We start from the raw sequence: 14,837 nt of genomic DNA on the forward strand, positions 1-14,837 counted from the left end.
GATTTGAACTGCCAGCCTTTTGGTTAGCAGCTGAGCTCTTAACCACTATGCCACCAGGGTTTCCGGAGTGCAGTATGGAGCCCCTCAATTTGTACTAGTACCAGGACCAGTGGAAAGCTGAGTGGGCTATCTTGTGAATTATGCTTTCTTGGCAAAGGTTATTCCCTTTAGGGCTCCAGAGTGAATTCAGGGCGGTAGGGACATCTATGTTCCCTGCTCCTGTTGGATATTTCTGTGGGATTTACAGGGAATCATTAGTGTGTGGCGAGGAAGGCATGGTGTAAATGGAGATGTACTTTGTCCTCTGCAGAACTTCTTTTAACCCGTTCCTGCCAGCTCTGAGACAGAGTTGCTTGTTTCACCTTAAGAGATTTCTTCCCGTTTGATCACAATAAATTAGGTAATGGGAGAAAAGCAGGAGGCTTATTGAGGGATGGACCAGGAGGCGGAGACTCAAAAAAGGAGAAAAATTTAGGGAAGTTGGCAATTTGAAAAATTGTTCTTCTAATGCCCAGAAACCACCCAGCCTTTCATCATCACGCATCCCCAACACACACCACATCTCTTGTCTCTGCAGGTGCTCTTGATGATTTCGATAAGGCCAAACCTTCTGCAGCAACCCCTCCTACCACCATGGCTCCTGATGCTTCGGGGCCCCAGAAGAGATCAGCAGGAAACACTGCCAAAGTAATAAATTACACCCAATTAAGGGGGGTGGTGGGCATGCAGGTCTGAGCGGAGGTGGGACAGGCCCCTGTGGGCCAGAGGGGAGTGGGGGAAGGGTGCCTTGGCCTCACATTGTTGAGTGCTCCTTCAGGTCTCAGTCCTTGTAAAACAGGGACTTGAGCTTGAGGTTGAGTGGAGGGATCTCAAGGAAGTTCCTTAAGAAAAGCAGGTTTAAGTGTTTAGATTGGTATGTCATTCTATACCCTTCTCTCAGTGGCTAGATGCCTTTCTTGATGTCTTTATCAGGAGAGGTAGCTAGAACTTCCAGTGGAGGTGGGTCAGAGGGAGGCACTGCATTTCCCAAAGCCACTGCCCTTGGCTTCTCCCACAGGCCGGGTGCAGTGAAGTGCCAAGTAAGCGACACATTTTGTCCAACCTCTCCTGCAGGATGCCCTCTTTGCCTCCCAAGAGAAGTTTTTCCAGGAACTGTTCGACAGCGAGTTGGCTTCTCAAGCCACTGCAGAGTTTGAGAAGGCAATGAAGGAGTTGGCTGAGGAAGAGCCCCACCTGGTGGAACAGTTCCAAAAGCTCTCAGAAGCCGCCGGGAGAGTGGGTGAGGAGGGGACCCCAGACAGCTGAAAATATGTGAAGTCACTGTTGCTTGAGAACACCAGAATTCTTATTAAGGTTGATAGCAGTCACAATGTCACGGTTGTAGGGCAGGGTAAGGATAGGAGATGGGAGGAGAAATGGGAATCCTGCTTAATGAAAGGGATGAGATAGGTTGGAAAATAATAGAAAAGATTATTGAAAAGTGAGCATTTTAAAGGTTGCATTGTTTTTTTGCGTATGATCATGGAGAATAAACTGACAAATGGTCCATACAGATTTAGAAAATGACTGTGAAGATAACCATAGATTTTAAAGATTTGGAGGATGATTCACCAGTAAATGCTTGTTCCACATCCAAGCTGATAACTAGGAGTGTCTAGCCAAGCAGACTGTTAAAATCCCAAATGACCCTGGCTCTTTGATCTGTCCTAGGCAGTGATGCGTCCTCCCAACAAGAATTCACTTCTTGCCTAAAGGAGACACTAAGTGGACTAGCCAAAAATGCCACTGACCTTCAGGTGAGGGAGTAGGGGTGGGGGACCACATGGGGCCCACTCCCAGACACCTTCACCAGCAGAGTCTCAAAAGACAGAAACTCTTGGGTATCATCCCGAGTCTGTCCCTGCCTCACTGTTTTGAAACAGGCAAGTTTAAATTGTTCTTCTCTGGGCTTCTGCTTTCCCAGCTGAAAGGGTGGTAGGCCATCCCAAGAAGGCAGTATGCTCACCTTTTCTCCTGTCCTTTCTAGAACTCGGGCATGTCGGAGGAGGAGCTGAACAAGGCCATGGAGGGGCTGGGCATGGATGAAGGGGATGGGGAAGGGAACATCCTCCCCATCATGCAGAGTATCATGCAGAACCTACTTTCTAAGGATGTGCTGTACCCATCACTGAAGGAGATCACAGAAAAGGTTTGTGAGCCTCTGTTCTGCCTTTCCTCCTCGCTGGACGTTGTATCAACTCGCATGGGCTACTTTGTGTGCTCAAGGCCTGTACAGATAGAGCAGCTTGAACTCACAAGTCCCTCTGGTTTTTTTTTTTTTTTTTTTTTGTCCTTTACTTCTTTGGGATGTGTAGGGCTGGGGGAGTTATGTCTCTGAGAGGTCAAAGTTACCACGCCGAGGATCTCTGAGGTAAGAGGAAATCTCTCAGCTCTAATTTTCTGTCGAATGGTTCAGGACTCTGGGTCATAGTCTGATCGACCCCTTCTTATGTTTCTGTCTTTGTTTATTTCTCCAACAGTGATTCACTGTGGTTATACCGCATAGGTTCTCAGCACTGGCTTTGTGCCATAAGCAATTTAAGAAGAGTTTAAATGATGGTCCCTGTAGTCAAAGAGCTTATAGTTTTACTGGAGATAAAATATAGGCCTAGACGTTTTTTAGTGACACAGGGCAACATGTGGTTAAGTGCAAAATGAGTAGTATAGACCAGGAGCTGGCAAACCAAGCTAAGAAAGGTTTTTACGTTTTTAAGGTTGTAAAAAAAAAACAAACAAAGAAGAGTATGTGACAGAGACCATATGTGACCCACAAAGCCTACCATTTGGTCCTTCACATAAAAAGTTTGCCAAACTCTAGTGTAGACCACAAATGCTAACACTGGCATAGCCCGGTGGCCTGGTTGGAGTCAGTGCTGCCTCTCACACTGAACTTGCTTGTTTCACTCTTTCCTCCTGTGTCCCCCTCCCCTCTGTATTTTAAGTATTGTTCTCATTGCCCTTCTCTATTCATTGTTCACTTAATTCTTAACCACCCACTCTCCTTTTTCTCAGTATCCAGAATGGTTGCAGAGTCACCGGGAATCTCTGCCTCCAGAGCAGTTTGAAAAATATCAGGAGCAACACAGTGTCATGGGCAAGATATGTGAGCAGTTTGAGGCAGAGACCCCCACAGACAGTGAGGACACTCAAAAGGCTCGTTTTGAGATGGTGCTGGATCTCATGCAGCAGGTAAGGCCTTCTTTTTCCACCTGCCTTCTGGTGCTGTTCGCTTGAGTGTTCAGTGGAGGAGGTATCTAGGAAGGATGCCACACTGTCACAGCTGGGGGGAAGAGGAGCACAAGAGAGGCCACATAGCATGGTCCTCAGGAGAAAGCCCAGAGATCATAGCTCTGGTTCCTCTTCTGGGCCACTGTCTTGTTTTCCGGATTCTTCCCTATCTCATGTTACGCTTTCCTTACTTTCCAGCTACAGGACTTGGGTCATCCCCCAAAAGAGCTGGCTGGGGAGATGGTGAGTATGTTTTCTCCCCCTAGATTTTAATCAGATCCCCAGTTTCCAGAATTCTGTAACCTTTAGCAATTGCATCTAAGGTGATAACTGTGGCTATTGGGGATGGACCTTCAGAAGGTCTGACCCGAGATACGAGCAGTTATCTGAGTCCCTTCATCTCTTCTCCAGCCTCCTGGCCTCAACTTTGACCTGGATGCCCTCAATCTGTCGGGCCCACCAGGTGCCAGTGGTGAACAGTGTCTGATCATGTGAAACACCACACGTTTTCCTCCCTGATTCCCAGCCACGGGGAACATCTGGAGTCAGCAGAACCATTGGGAGCTGAGGCAGGAGCGTCGTCTGCAGGAGCGATCTGCCCACTGCCCTCTGCCATCCCACCCAAGACTGTGCCATACCAGCTGAGGCTTTTTTTCTGTCTTTCTAGAATAAGGCCTATTCCACAGGCCATTTCTGTTAGCCCTACTCGATTGTGGTTTCTGCTGCTAGCAAAGGCCCAGCTACCTGCCAGGCGGAGGAAGGCATCCCTTTTGGGGCACGTCCCTTCTTCCTCCTCCCAAAATAATGTTACATGTGGCTACACTGATGTTCACCTTTACACCCAGGGTCTTTGTGCCTTGTCTCTATTCCCTGTCTTGGACCTGGGGAGCAGGGACAGAGTCCTGGGACTCTGTTTTCTACAGTTCTTCTGGGAAGCACCTTTGGGAATGGGGAGGTACTTTTCCTGGGCTGGAGCTGTAGTTATGTCATCATGCCCTCTCGCCTTCAGACTGTTCTGTACTGTGTGCTGGGAAAGGTACTAATCAAATGCATCTAATCACAGTAAGGTTGGGAGAGAAGCCTTGGGATTCTCCTCTCTTTGGGTGCTGAGCCCCAACTCCCTGTTCCAGCCTTCGAACTCAAATTGCTGCCCTGGTTCTTTCTACAATGCTATGTGATCTAGGTGAACTCAGCTCCTGACCTTCCTTTGCCCCCGGCCTTTCCTCTTATCTCCTCTCTTTTTAAAATACCTATTTATTCCCAAGCCTAAGCTGTGACATAGAAGAACCCATCCCGTTTCTCCTCATCTAGTCCACCCACCACTTGCAGTGGTCCACTTCCTCCTAGCAAACATACAATTGTAGTGTCAGGTCTGGGACTGAATGACCTGCCCCAGATACATTCTGGCTTATTTGAGATTTCTGACTCCCTTAGAATCCTGTCCCTGGATTCAGGGAGGTGGCTTGGGAAAGGGGGAAAGGTACAGCCTGGGCCCCTTTTCTTGCAGGCCCCTTGGAGCAGTGTCAAATAAATATTCTGAGTGAGGAATGTGGCCTGTTCTTCATCCAGGTCTTTTTCTGACCTTCCTCAGCTTCTGTAAGCTGCAGAGTGAGGAATGTTAGCAGAGTAGTTTTTTATACACTTCAGTGCTTAGTTCCCAGTGCCTTCTGGTGGGGAACCTTTCTCCTCCCTTCCCCAGCTCTATCTGCACCTCATTTGCAAAGGAGACTTGATGTCCATCTTTCCTCATTTCTTTGAATATTTCCATCTGGGAAGCCCTTCAGATATCATTGTATTTTAACATATCACATTATTATTACTAATATTAGCAATGTATTGTTAACATGTTTTCTAAAATCTTTCTTTTTGAGCTGACCTTGCCCTTCTTTATGGGAGGCAGTGGGTCTGTGGCCCTTGGTTGCCCTATGTTGATGGATAATCTGGTCAGACCAGCTGGCTCTCCTGGTTCAGCACTCAGAAAATAACTGTTGTCGGAGCAAATTGACATGCATCATCTGAGTCACTCTGAGCTCCTGACATGTCATTTTCCCCTGGGTTAAGGCTTTTCATGCCTTGAAGATCTCACGTGTTCTGTGGGATTGGCAAGGAAGGGAATGTTGTTGACGCTTCGAGCTGTTTGGGGATGTTCAGGTACTGTAACTTACCAGAGCATGGAAGAACCCAGGTCTGAAGCTGAGACTCCGCTACTCTAGATGGAAACAGTAGAGGCAGACTTGTGATGATGGTCATGAGGCCTGAATGGCCAGAATTTTCTCCGTAAGGACTCCAGCCAAACACTGGACAGGATAGGGCCCTGACTCTTGAATCTTTTGCCTGCTGCCCTGCCAGTGTGTTTGGTTTTTTTGTTTGTTTTTGACAAATTCTCACTTTTGCTGGCCTGCCAGTGCTCATTCCAGGAATCTAAATAGGGGCTGTAGTTCACCTTAGCTTCGTTCCTACGCCACTTGTTTTTGTTTTGATTTAACATAGACAGGTTGACCTCAGGTTGCTCTCTATTGTAAAAACAGTATATTTGAATTATCCTAGAACTTGAGGGATGAAGCTTGGCACTCTAGGGCAGTCCTGCTCAAACTATCTGTGGTGAAAGACTAGCTTTTTTTTTTTTTTTTTTTAATACCTGATCCTTTGTGTACCACTGTGTGTTCCTGTTGCCCATGCTTAGTGCTCAGTGCACTGTATGCTTCCCACCACACAAGTCTGACAGACCCTGTTCAGCAGGATCATGCACTTGGATATCACAGCAATGTGAAAATGCTAAAAAGTTTTTAAACACTCTCAATTTCTTAATCGTCATGTTGCGAACTAGTATAAAACTTCATAGACTAGTACAAGTCTGCAAACTACCTTGGAATAGCACTGCTCTGGGGCCCTCCTCAGTCTCTCCACAGCTCCTAGCCAAAATGATAAATTCCAATAATTGTAGTTCTTTCCTATATGAGGGTTGCCTCTAGAGAATTTTTTCTTCAGCAAGCACGTGTCACTGCGAGGACATCTCTAGCATTTTTCTAGCCTTTTCTGCTGCGTAAAAATAACCATTACAAAGCTTAAGTTTAATCTGTATGTGAAATATTTATGTTGCTCTCAACCTTTAAAGGGAATGCGCCTTTATCCCCAAATTCTGGATGTTAGAAAAAAAAGTTATGGTTGTACGAATGATTTCATGAGTTTAGAATTGAATTCTTACAGAATTTGTGATACTAGGAGCATTTTCCTATGACTTGGAATTTAACATCGTGACATGGACTCCAGGAGATCATTCTAGTACGCTGTTGAGATGACTTTTGGAAGCTGGGGAAAAATAATGGTCCACATTAAATGAAGTAGAGATGGCAGGCCATAGTGGAAATGATCAGAAGAAGTGGGCGTGAAAGAATAAATTTGTTACATAATACTGGAGGATCTTCCAGCTGATTATGTTTCTTGTTCCTTAGGTAGGCCCAGAGAAAACTCTTTTATGAAGGCAATAAGAAATGCACTGGTGAAGGGATCACCAGTATCTTTGAGAAGTTTAGGAGTGGCTTCCCTCTGTAGATTGAGGCTGATGGAAGGAGATGTTAAAGAATTGGTTTCCCTAGTGGTAATGCAGATGATAGGATCCTGCATAGCAGAGACCAGATAGCAACACTTAACTCTGGGAAGCAAGGTGGGTGACTTTCCATAATGGATAGTGAAGTCAAAGTGGAGATGCTAATAAAACATGGGTGGTCCTAGGGGCAAGATTGATGGGCAGCCAATGAGAGCACTGACTTATATATAACTAAGGGAGATCAAGAATGGTTGCACAGAAGGGTGAAGTCAGTAACTTCAATGGAAAGTCACTATAGACAGTTTTAAACCCATAACCTATCAATTGAAAGGGGTCAGTTCCCCATGAAGGAAGATCCTCCAACACTATGGCAGGTGTACTAAGTAAGGGGTGAAATGGGTAATTCCCACAATTGTTGCCAGCTGTGTAGTAAGGATCAGCATGAATCCAGTCCCCAAACTGTGGAAATGGATACAGTCCTCACATTCCCACTTTTATATCCTCGTGGCCAGCCTCAAGTGGCACTGTGTCTCCGACGCTAGCCACCTGGAGCTAAGTCAGAGCTCACAGAAGAACACCTTCTTTCAGACTGCCAAACAGGCAGACACCAGACCCTGCTGGCTCTCACTGCCCCTGTGGTTTCATTAATTTGCTGGAACGACTCCCAAACTCTCATAGAGAGTATACTGTACTTATGACTACAACTTTATTACAACAAAAAAGGATACAAATGAAGAGAAACATAGGGTGAGGTCTGGGAGGGGTCCCAGTGTGGAGCTTCAGTGTCCCAAAGAGAAATGCACTACCCTCCCTTGTATAGATGCCTTTCACCAACCAGGAAGCTCTTCCAAGCCTTAGGGTTCCAGGCTCTTATCAGCCTCTCCAGGTGGCCATGATAGATTATGTCATACCTCCTGAGGCTAGTCAGCATCTGCCCCTAGGTGACCCCTCTTGTTCTGATCAGCCCTCACTCATTTGCCTCAGGTGTGATCCAGCTCTCAGGAACCAAGAACAAAGGCCAAATTGCTTTCTGCATCTCACAAGTAGTGATTCCATAGTCCTTCCCCAAAGGGACTTATAGCCATTTACTCAGTTAACCATATACTGGGGAAAGAAGAATACCCACTTTTCTTGAGGACTGTTGGATACAGAGTCTGAGTTAACATGTATACCCAGGAACCCAAAGCACCATCAGACTTCTCTGCTCCCACTCCCCATCCTATCTTGTTAACGATTGGGGAATATGGGAGTCAGGAAATAAATGGAGTGCTGGCTCAAGTCTGACAGTGGGTCCACATAACCACTTTGTGTCATTTTCCTGGTTTCCAAATGTATAATCAGAATGGAAATATTTGGCAGTTGGCAGAAAGGCCAAGTAGAAGCTCCTGGAACTGCACCCCTCCCTACCTTTGCCAAGATTGCAAAAAATATTTAATTCTGGGGGATTTGGCAGAGATAAGTGGTATCCTCAAAGACTTAAAAGGATGCAAGGGTGTTAGTCCCCATCATATCCTCGTTTAGTTCACCTGTCTGACCCCTGCAAAAACTGGATGGCTTACGATGGATAATGATGGACTACTACAAACTTAAGCTAGTTGTCCCAGTTGCAGTGCTGTGAGAAATGTGGTTTCTTTACTGGAAAGAGTAACAGCTAGTTGTGTAGGTAAAAAAAACCCACTGCCATCGGGTCGATTCTGACTCACAGTGACCCTGTAGGAGAGTGTAGAGCTGCCCCATATGGTTTCCAAGAGTGCCTGGGTGATTCAAACTGCCATCCTTTTGGTTAGCAGCTGTAGCTTTTAACCAGTACACTACCAGGGTTTCCCGTTGTGTAGGTATGTGGCTATTAATCTATCATGAGGATCAGCAAACTAGAGCCCCCAGGCCAGATTTGGCTCAATGCCTGTTTTTGTCTACAGGTATTTTTGCACTATGGTGGCAGAGTTGTGATAGAGTCATACGGCCCACAAAACCTAAAATATCCTCTGGCCCTTTTCAGAGAAAGTTTGTTGACCCCCGATCTAGCAAATGCATTCTTTCAGTACCTGTCAGGAAGGAGCATCTGAGGCAGTTTGCATTCGCCAAGCATAGGCAAGAGTATATGTTCACAGTCTTGCCCCAGAGCTGTGTTAATTCTCTCCCTCTGTCAGAGTGTACAAGTCCATAGAGACCTAGACATTCTGCAGAAAATCACGTTCGTTTGCGATATTCCAAACTCTTTGCTGTTGAGTCAATTCCAACTCATAGTGACCCAATAGGACAGAGTAGAACTCCCCTATAGGGTTCTCAAGGCTGTGATCTTTACAGAAGCAGACTGCCGCATCTTTCTCCCACGGAGGGCTGGTAGATTCAAACTGCCAACCTTTCCGATAGGAGTTGAGCACTTAACCACTGCGCCACCAGGACTCCTGTTTGCTGTATTAAGAATATGTAAATCAGACCTGATGATTAAGAAGGATCAAGTACTCTGGATTCCTTGGTGAGACACATATACTCCAGAGAGCAGGAAATAAATCCTGCAAAGATTCAGGGGACTGCCACATTTTGAAATTTTTAGGAGTCCAGTGGTCTGCAACATTTTGGAACGTCCCCTCCAAAGTAAAGGATAAGTATTGCATCTTGCATCTTTTATCCTAAGAAAGAAGTACAGTGCCTTGGTAGGCCTCTTTGAGGTTTGGAGACAACATATTGTGCACTTGGAAATGCTACCCTGATCCATTTACAGATAAGAAGAAAGACTGCTAGTTTTAAGTGGCACTTAATACAAGAAGGAGCTCTGCAGTAGGTCCAAAAACCAAAAAAAAAGAAAAAAAAACACTTGCTGCCATCGAGTCGATTCCAACTCATAGTGACCCTATAGGACAGAGTATAACGGCCCCATTGGTTTTCCAGGGAGCACCTGGTGTATTAGAACTGCCAGCCTTTTGGTTAGTAGCCGTAGCTCTTAACCACTACACCACCACGGTTTCTGCAATAGGTCCAGGCTATGGTATAAACAGCCCTACCGCCTGGGCCATATGACCTTGAAAATTCCATAGTACTCGAAGTATCTGTGGTAGGAATAGATGTGTGGATTATCTGGCAATCTCCATAAGAAGAGTTCCAGCATAGACCTCTAGAGTTCTGGAGCAAGGCAATGCCATCTGCAGCAGAGAAAGTTTTACCATTTGAAAAGCATCTTCTAGCATGCTGTTAGGCCCTGGTAGAGATTTGAGTGTCTGACCATGAGATATCAAGAGAGTGTGACCAGTTGCCCTTGAAGCCATCCACAAAATCATAAGGTTGGGTGAGTACAACAGTAATCCATCTTGCAATGGAAATGGTACATTCAGGAAACAGACTTAGTGGGCACAAGTTAAACTGAACAAGGGTTCTCAGACTCCCATATCACCTACCTCTTGCACTGACACCTTTCTCTAAGCTCACACCTGTTGCCTCATTAGAATTCCTTCAACCGTATGATGGAAGGAAAAAATCCAGGTCTGGTTCATGGATGGGTTAGCTTGATACATTGGAGTAAACCAAATATGGACCGCTGTCTCAACATGGAGCCCTGGTGGCATCAGTGGTTAAGCATTTGGCTGCAACCAAGAGGTCAGCAGTTTGAATCCACCAGCCACTCCTTGGAAACCCTGTGGGGCAGTTCTACTCTAGGGTCACTATGAGTCGGAATCTACTTGATGGCAGCTGGTTTGTTTGGTTTGGTCTCTCAACATCCCCACTCAAGGATGACCCTTCAAAACTGATGAGGGAAAATCCTCTCAATGTGTAGACCTTCAGACAGTGTACCTGAAGTGGCTGGCCTGAGGCAAGGATATATATGAACTCATGATCAGTGGGCTGGTTGGTCAGGGGCCTGGGAGGAGCAAGATAGGAAGATGGGGAACAAGGTCTGGTGAAGACCATTTGGATGGATCTATGGGAATGGGATTTAATAAAGCATCATTAAGGGTCACCAGAAGAGCGCTAAACAATGACTAAATGATGGTGTCTTAGTTATCTAGTGCTGCTATAACAGAAATACTGCAAGTGGGTGGCTTTGACGGAAACTTATTTTCTCACAGTTTAAGAGGCTTAAAAAAAAAACAACTCAATGCTATTGAGTCAATTCTGACTTATAGCGACCCCATAGGGCAGAGTAGAACTGTCCCATAGGGTTTCCAAGGAGCGACTGGTGAATTCAAACTGCTGACCTTTTACCTTAACCACTGCACCACCAGGCAGAAGTCTAAATTCAGGGTGCCTGCTCTGGGGGAGGCTTTCTTTCTCTGTTGGCTCTGGAGGAAGGTCCTTGTTTCTTCTGTTCCTCGGTGATGTTCCTGTGGCCTGGCATCTATCTTCTCCCATTTTACTTCTTTAATTTTTTTTTTTTTTTTTGTATCTCAAAAGAGACTGATTTAAGGCATATCCTACACTAATACTGTCTCATTAACATAACAAAACTCATTCCCAAATGGGATTACAACCACTACATGAAACCACTGCAGTCATTGCAAGTAGTCAGCTGCCCTGTAGAGTTTCCAAGGAGTGCCTGGTGGATTCGAACTGCTGGCCTTTTAATTAGCAGCCGTAGCTCTTACCCACTACGCCACCAGGGTTTTTGTAACCACTATATGGGTTAGGATTTACAACACATATTTTGGAGGAACATAATTCAATCCATAACATATGGGATGACTTGTTCAGGACTGCCTCAGCTACCCCAATGCTTGCACAGTGTCCTCATGAATAGAATCACCATGGAGGCAGAGATGGAGGTTATTCATTGGCCTGTTAGAATGGATTTGGCTCTCACCGTGGCTGATCTAACTACTTCTGTTGCTAAATGTCCAGCCTGTCAGCAACAAAGACCAATGCTGAGGCCCCAGTTCAGGACCACCCTCAAGGAGAACAACCAGCCATTTGGTAGCAAGTTAATTACCTTGAACCTTTTCCATTTTGGAAAAGGCAGCAGTTTATTCTGACCAGGATTGATACATACTTTGCTTTACCCATTCTGTCTGCAGCACCTCAGCCAATACTACCGTCCAAGGGCTCACGGAGGTTTTTGATCTACTGGCGTGGAAGCCTACATAATAATGCCTTGGAACAACTGGCATTAGGAGCCCAAAGTGACCAGATGGCAGCCATAGCTTTAAGTTTATTGAGATTCTTATGGTGATCCCTGGTAGAAGCAACCCTCCCCCTTGGAATCAGGACCTCCAGACCCACAGTGTTAAAGTTGCAGGAATGAGAAGCACAAATTCCTCAAGTGGATCACTGGGAATGATTTTGAGCAGGATCACTCCTAGTTCCATCCCTTGGATCTGCTGACATGGGATCCTACATAATGGTAAAGCAGGAATGGCATTGGACACATGACCGTAGGATCCACTGGGCCTACCAGATACCTTTCCATCTACAAGCTGCTGACCTGACAGAGTAGTGGGATGGCCTTTTGAAGGTGCATTTGTGGTGCCAGCAAGGATGGGATGCTATCTTTTACAATGCATTATAAACCTAAATGGCCATAATTTGGTGCTTTATCCCTAGTAGGTAGAATTCATGAGCCCTGGTACCAAGGGATGGAAGTAGGAATGATCCTGCTCAACATCATCCCCAGTGATCCACTTGAGGAATTTGTGCTTCCCATTCCTGCAACTTTAAACTGTGGTTTTGGAGATCCTGATTCTAAGAAGGGAAGGGCTGCTTCTACCAGGGATCACCGTAAGAATCTCAATAAACTTAAAGCTATGACTGCCATCTGGTCACTTTGGGCTCCGAATGCCAGTAGACCATCAGACAACAGAAGAAGTTACTATATTGTCAGGGATGATTGACTCTGCTCATTATAGAAGGTAGGACTGCTACTACATCATAGGGGGAGGGAAGAATGTATTTGGTGTGCATGTGATCCCTTGGGATATCTCTTGATTCTTCCATGCTCGGTTATAACTAAATGGGTAAATGTAGCACCTGTGGCCTGATAAGGGCATTGTCCCCAGGGGCTCAGAGCCCCTAGGAATAAGGATCTGGCTTACCCCACCAGGTAAGCCACCTATACCAGCTGAAGTACTAGCTGAGAGAGAGAAATCTAGAATGGGTGGTAGAGAAGGGAGATGAATGTCATTCATGACCTCAGGACCAACTCCAGCAACTCCTCTTGTACATGTGCCCAGAAATTGTGACTCACCATAATGCTGAAAAAACTGCATGGAGTTGGATAGCGTATACTTACTGTGCAAAGCAAATGGATCTGGGCGAAGCCAGAGGTGGACTGTAGTGGACATTGTCGATGCCCTGTCCAGATCCTCTTTACCAGGAAGTGATCATGCTGGCTGCTAGTAGCTCACAGTTGCATCCTTCTCTTGAGGATTGTCATCTATGCCAACATGAGCAACTTCTGGAAATTCCTGGGAGGTTACAACCTCCCAGGGGTAGCCCCATAGCCAACAATTGACGCTAGGGTACAAAATTTCTTCCCCCTTTCCTCAAGGTGGGACAAATGTGCCATTTATGTTCCAGAGTTCCTAGTCGAAGCTAAACTTATCAGCTGAACCCATATCTTTGCCTAGCTTTTTCCTCTATCATGTCTTGCTTTCTTACAGGTTTTACTTGAGAGCACTTCCTCAATCACTACACAAGGATCTCTGTCCTGGGCTCTGGTAGAGAATCCAACCTGAGACAGGTGGAGAGTGGGGCCAACTAAGAGATACAAGAATAGGAGCAGTTTGGAGTTGGCAGAGGGTAGAGCAAAGGTGAGTTCAGTTTCGTAGTGTTAAAGTGCCATTGGCCATCATGTATATGAGTCTGAAGCTACAGGGAGAAGCCTGGGTTGGAAATAAAGACTTGGGAGACATCATTATGTATATGATAGTTTAAACTGTGAAAGTGGATAAAATCATTTTGGAAAAACTTGTAGAATGAAGAGGAAAAGAAGCTCATGAAATAAATGGTCAGATACATATAAATAGAACCATGGAATATAGTGTCACAGAAACCAGTGGGATTGAGTTTCTAGAAGGAGTAATGATCATCACAACCTCAAATTGAAAAGAATACCCAAGATAAGAGTTCATTGATTTGGTGACAATAGAAATGATGTCCACAAAGCTGTGAGCACAGCAACCAGATTGCCCAGTGGGAGGCTTTTATCGCCATAAACTTGTCAAATAGATTCCAATTTTTGACAGTCCCATGAGTGCAGAGTAGAACTGCACTCCAAAGGGTTTTCAAGGCTGTGACCTTTGGAAAACAGAACTCCAGGCCTTTCTTTCCAAGGATCTCTGGGTGGGCTTGAACTACCAACCTTTCAGTTAGTAGATGAGTGCTTAACCATTTGCACCACCCAGTAATTATTTTTATTCCAATACCAAACCAAAAAGCCAACCCCACTGCTGTCGAGTCAATTTTGACTCCGCGACCCTATAGGACAGAGTGGAACTGCCCCATAGGGTTTCCAAGGCTGTAATCTTTACGAAAGCAGATTGCCACATCTTTCTCCTGAGGAGCGGCTGGTGGGTTTGAACCACCAACCTTTTAGTTAGCAGCCATGTGCTTAACTACTGCGCCACCAGGGCTCCTTTTTATTCCCATAGCTACACTAAAATCACTCTTGTCAAGGTCTTTAATAACCTCCATCTTTCCAAATCCAGAGGTCAGTTTTCAGTCATATTAACCTCAGTCTCTTAAGTAGGAATGACAGCTTATGGTGCCTTTTTGGAGACATTTTTTTTAAAACTTGGTTTATAAGACCCCTCACTCTCTTAGTTTACTTTTTCTTCCTGTTTCTTGACTGCTCCTTTTCAATGTATTTTTCTGGATATTCTGCCTGTGACCTTTACTAATGGAGTGCCTCAGGATTAGAGGGCTCAGTCTTTAGATGTCTTCTCTTTTCTTTCACATTTCCTCTAGGTGAGTTCTCACTCCGTGGCTGTCTATACCATTTATTCCCTGATGGCTCCCCCAGTTTATACCTCTGCTGTCTCTCCTGTGAGCTCCAGATTCCTATTTCTGACTGTTTACTCAACAGCTCCACTTGGAA

The 14,837-nt window shown here is 45.4% G+C and overlaps 1 protein-coding gene across 2 annotated transcripts in view; it reads left to right on the forward strand.

The window, feature by feature from the left end:
* The window catches only part of PEX19 (peroxisomal biogenesis factor 19), a 15,000-nt gene extending 1,062 nt beyond the window's left edge, over positions 1-13,938 (forward strand). Inside the window, exons 2-8 of one of the 2 annotated variants that reach the window (XM_023725182.1) lie at positions 578-687; positions 1,114-1,279; positions 1,711-1,796; positions 2,027-2,188; positions 3,052-3,228; positions 3,466-3,510; positions 13,402-13,938. In XM_023725182.1, coding sequence (XP_023580950.1) covers positions 578-687; positions 1,114-1,279; positions 1,711-1,796; positions 2,027-2,188; positions 3,052-3,228; positions 3,466-3,510; positions 13,402-13,476 — 821 coding nt within the window. In that variant the 3' untranslated portion in view covers positions 13,477-13,938. Of the gene's footprint in view, positions 1-577; positions 688-1,113; positions 1,280-1,710; positions 1,797-2,026; positions 2,189-3,051; positions 3,229-3,465; positions 3,511-3,678; positions 9,630-13,401 lie in introns of those variants that run through there. The other variant, XM_004390193.2, reaches the window with a different exon arrangement.
* The last annotated feature ends 899 nt before the right edge of the window (positions 13,939-14,837 follow it).

This window comes from Trichechus manatus, unplaced genomic scaffold (assembly GCF_000243295.1).
Source record: "Trichechus manatus latirostris isolate Lorelei unplaced genomic scaffold, TriManLat1.0 scaffold00288, whole genome shotgun sequence".
In the NCBI taxonomy this organism is placed as follows: Eukaryota; Metazoa; Chordata; class Mammalia; order Sirenia; family Trichechidae; genus Trichechus; species Trichechus manatus.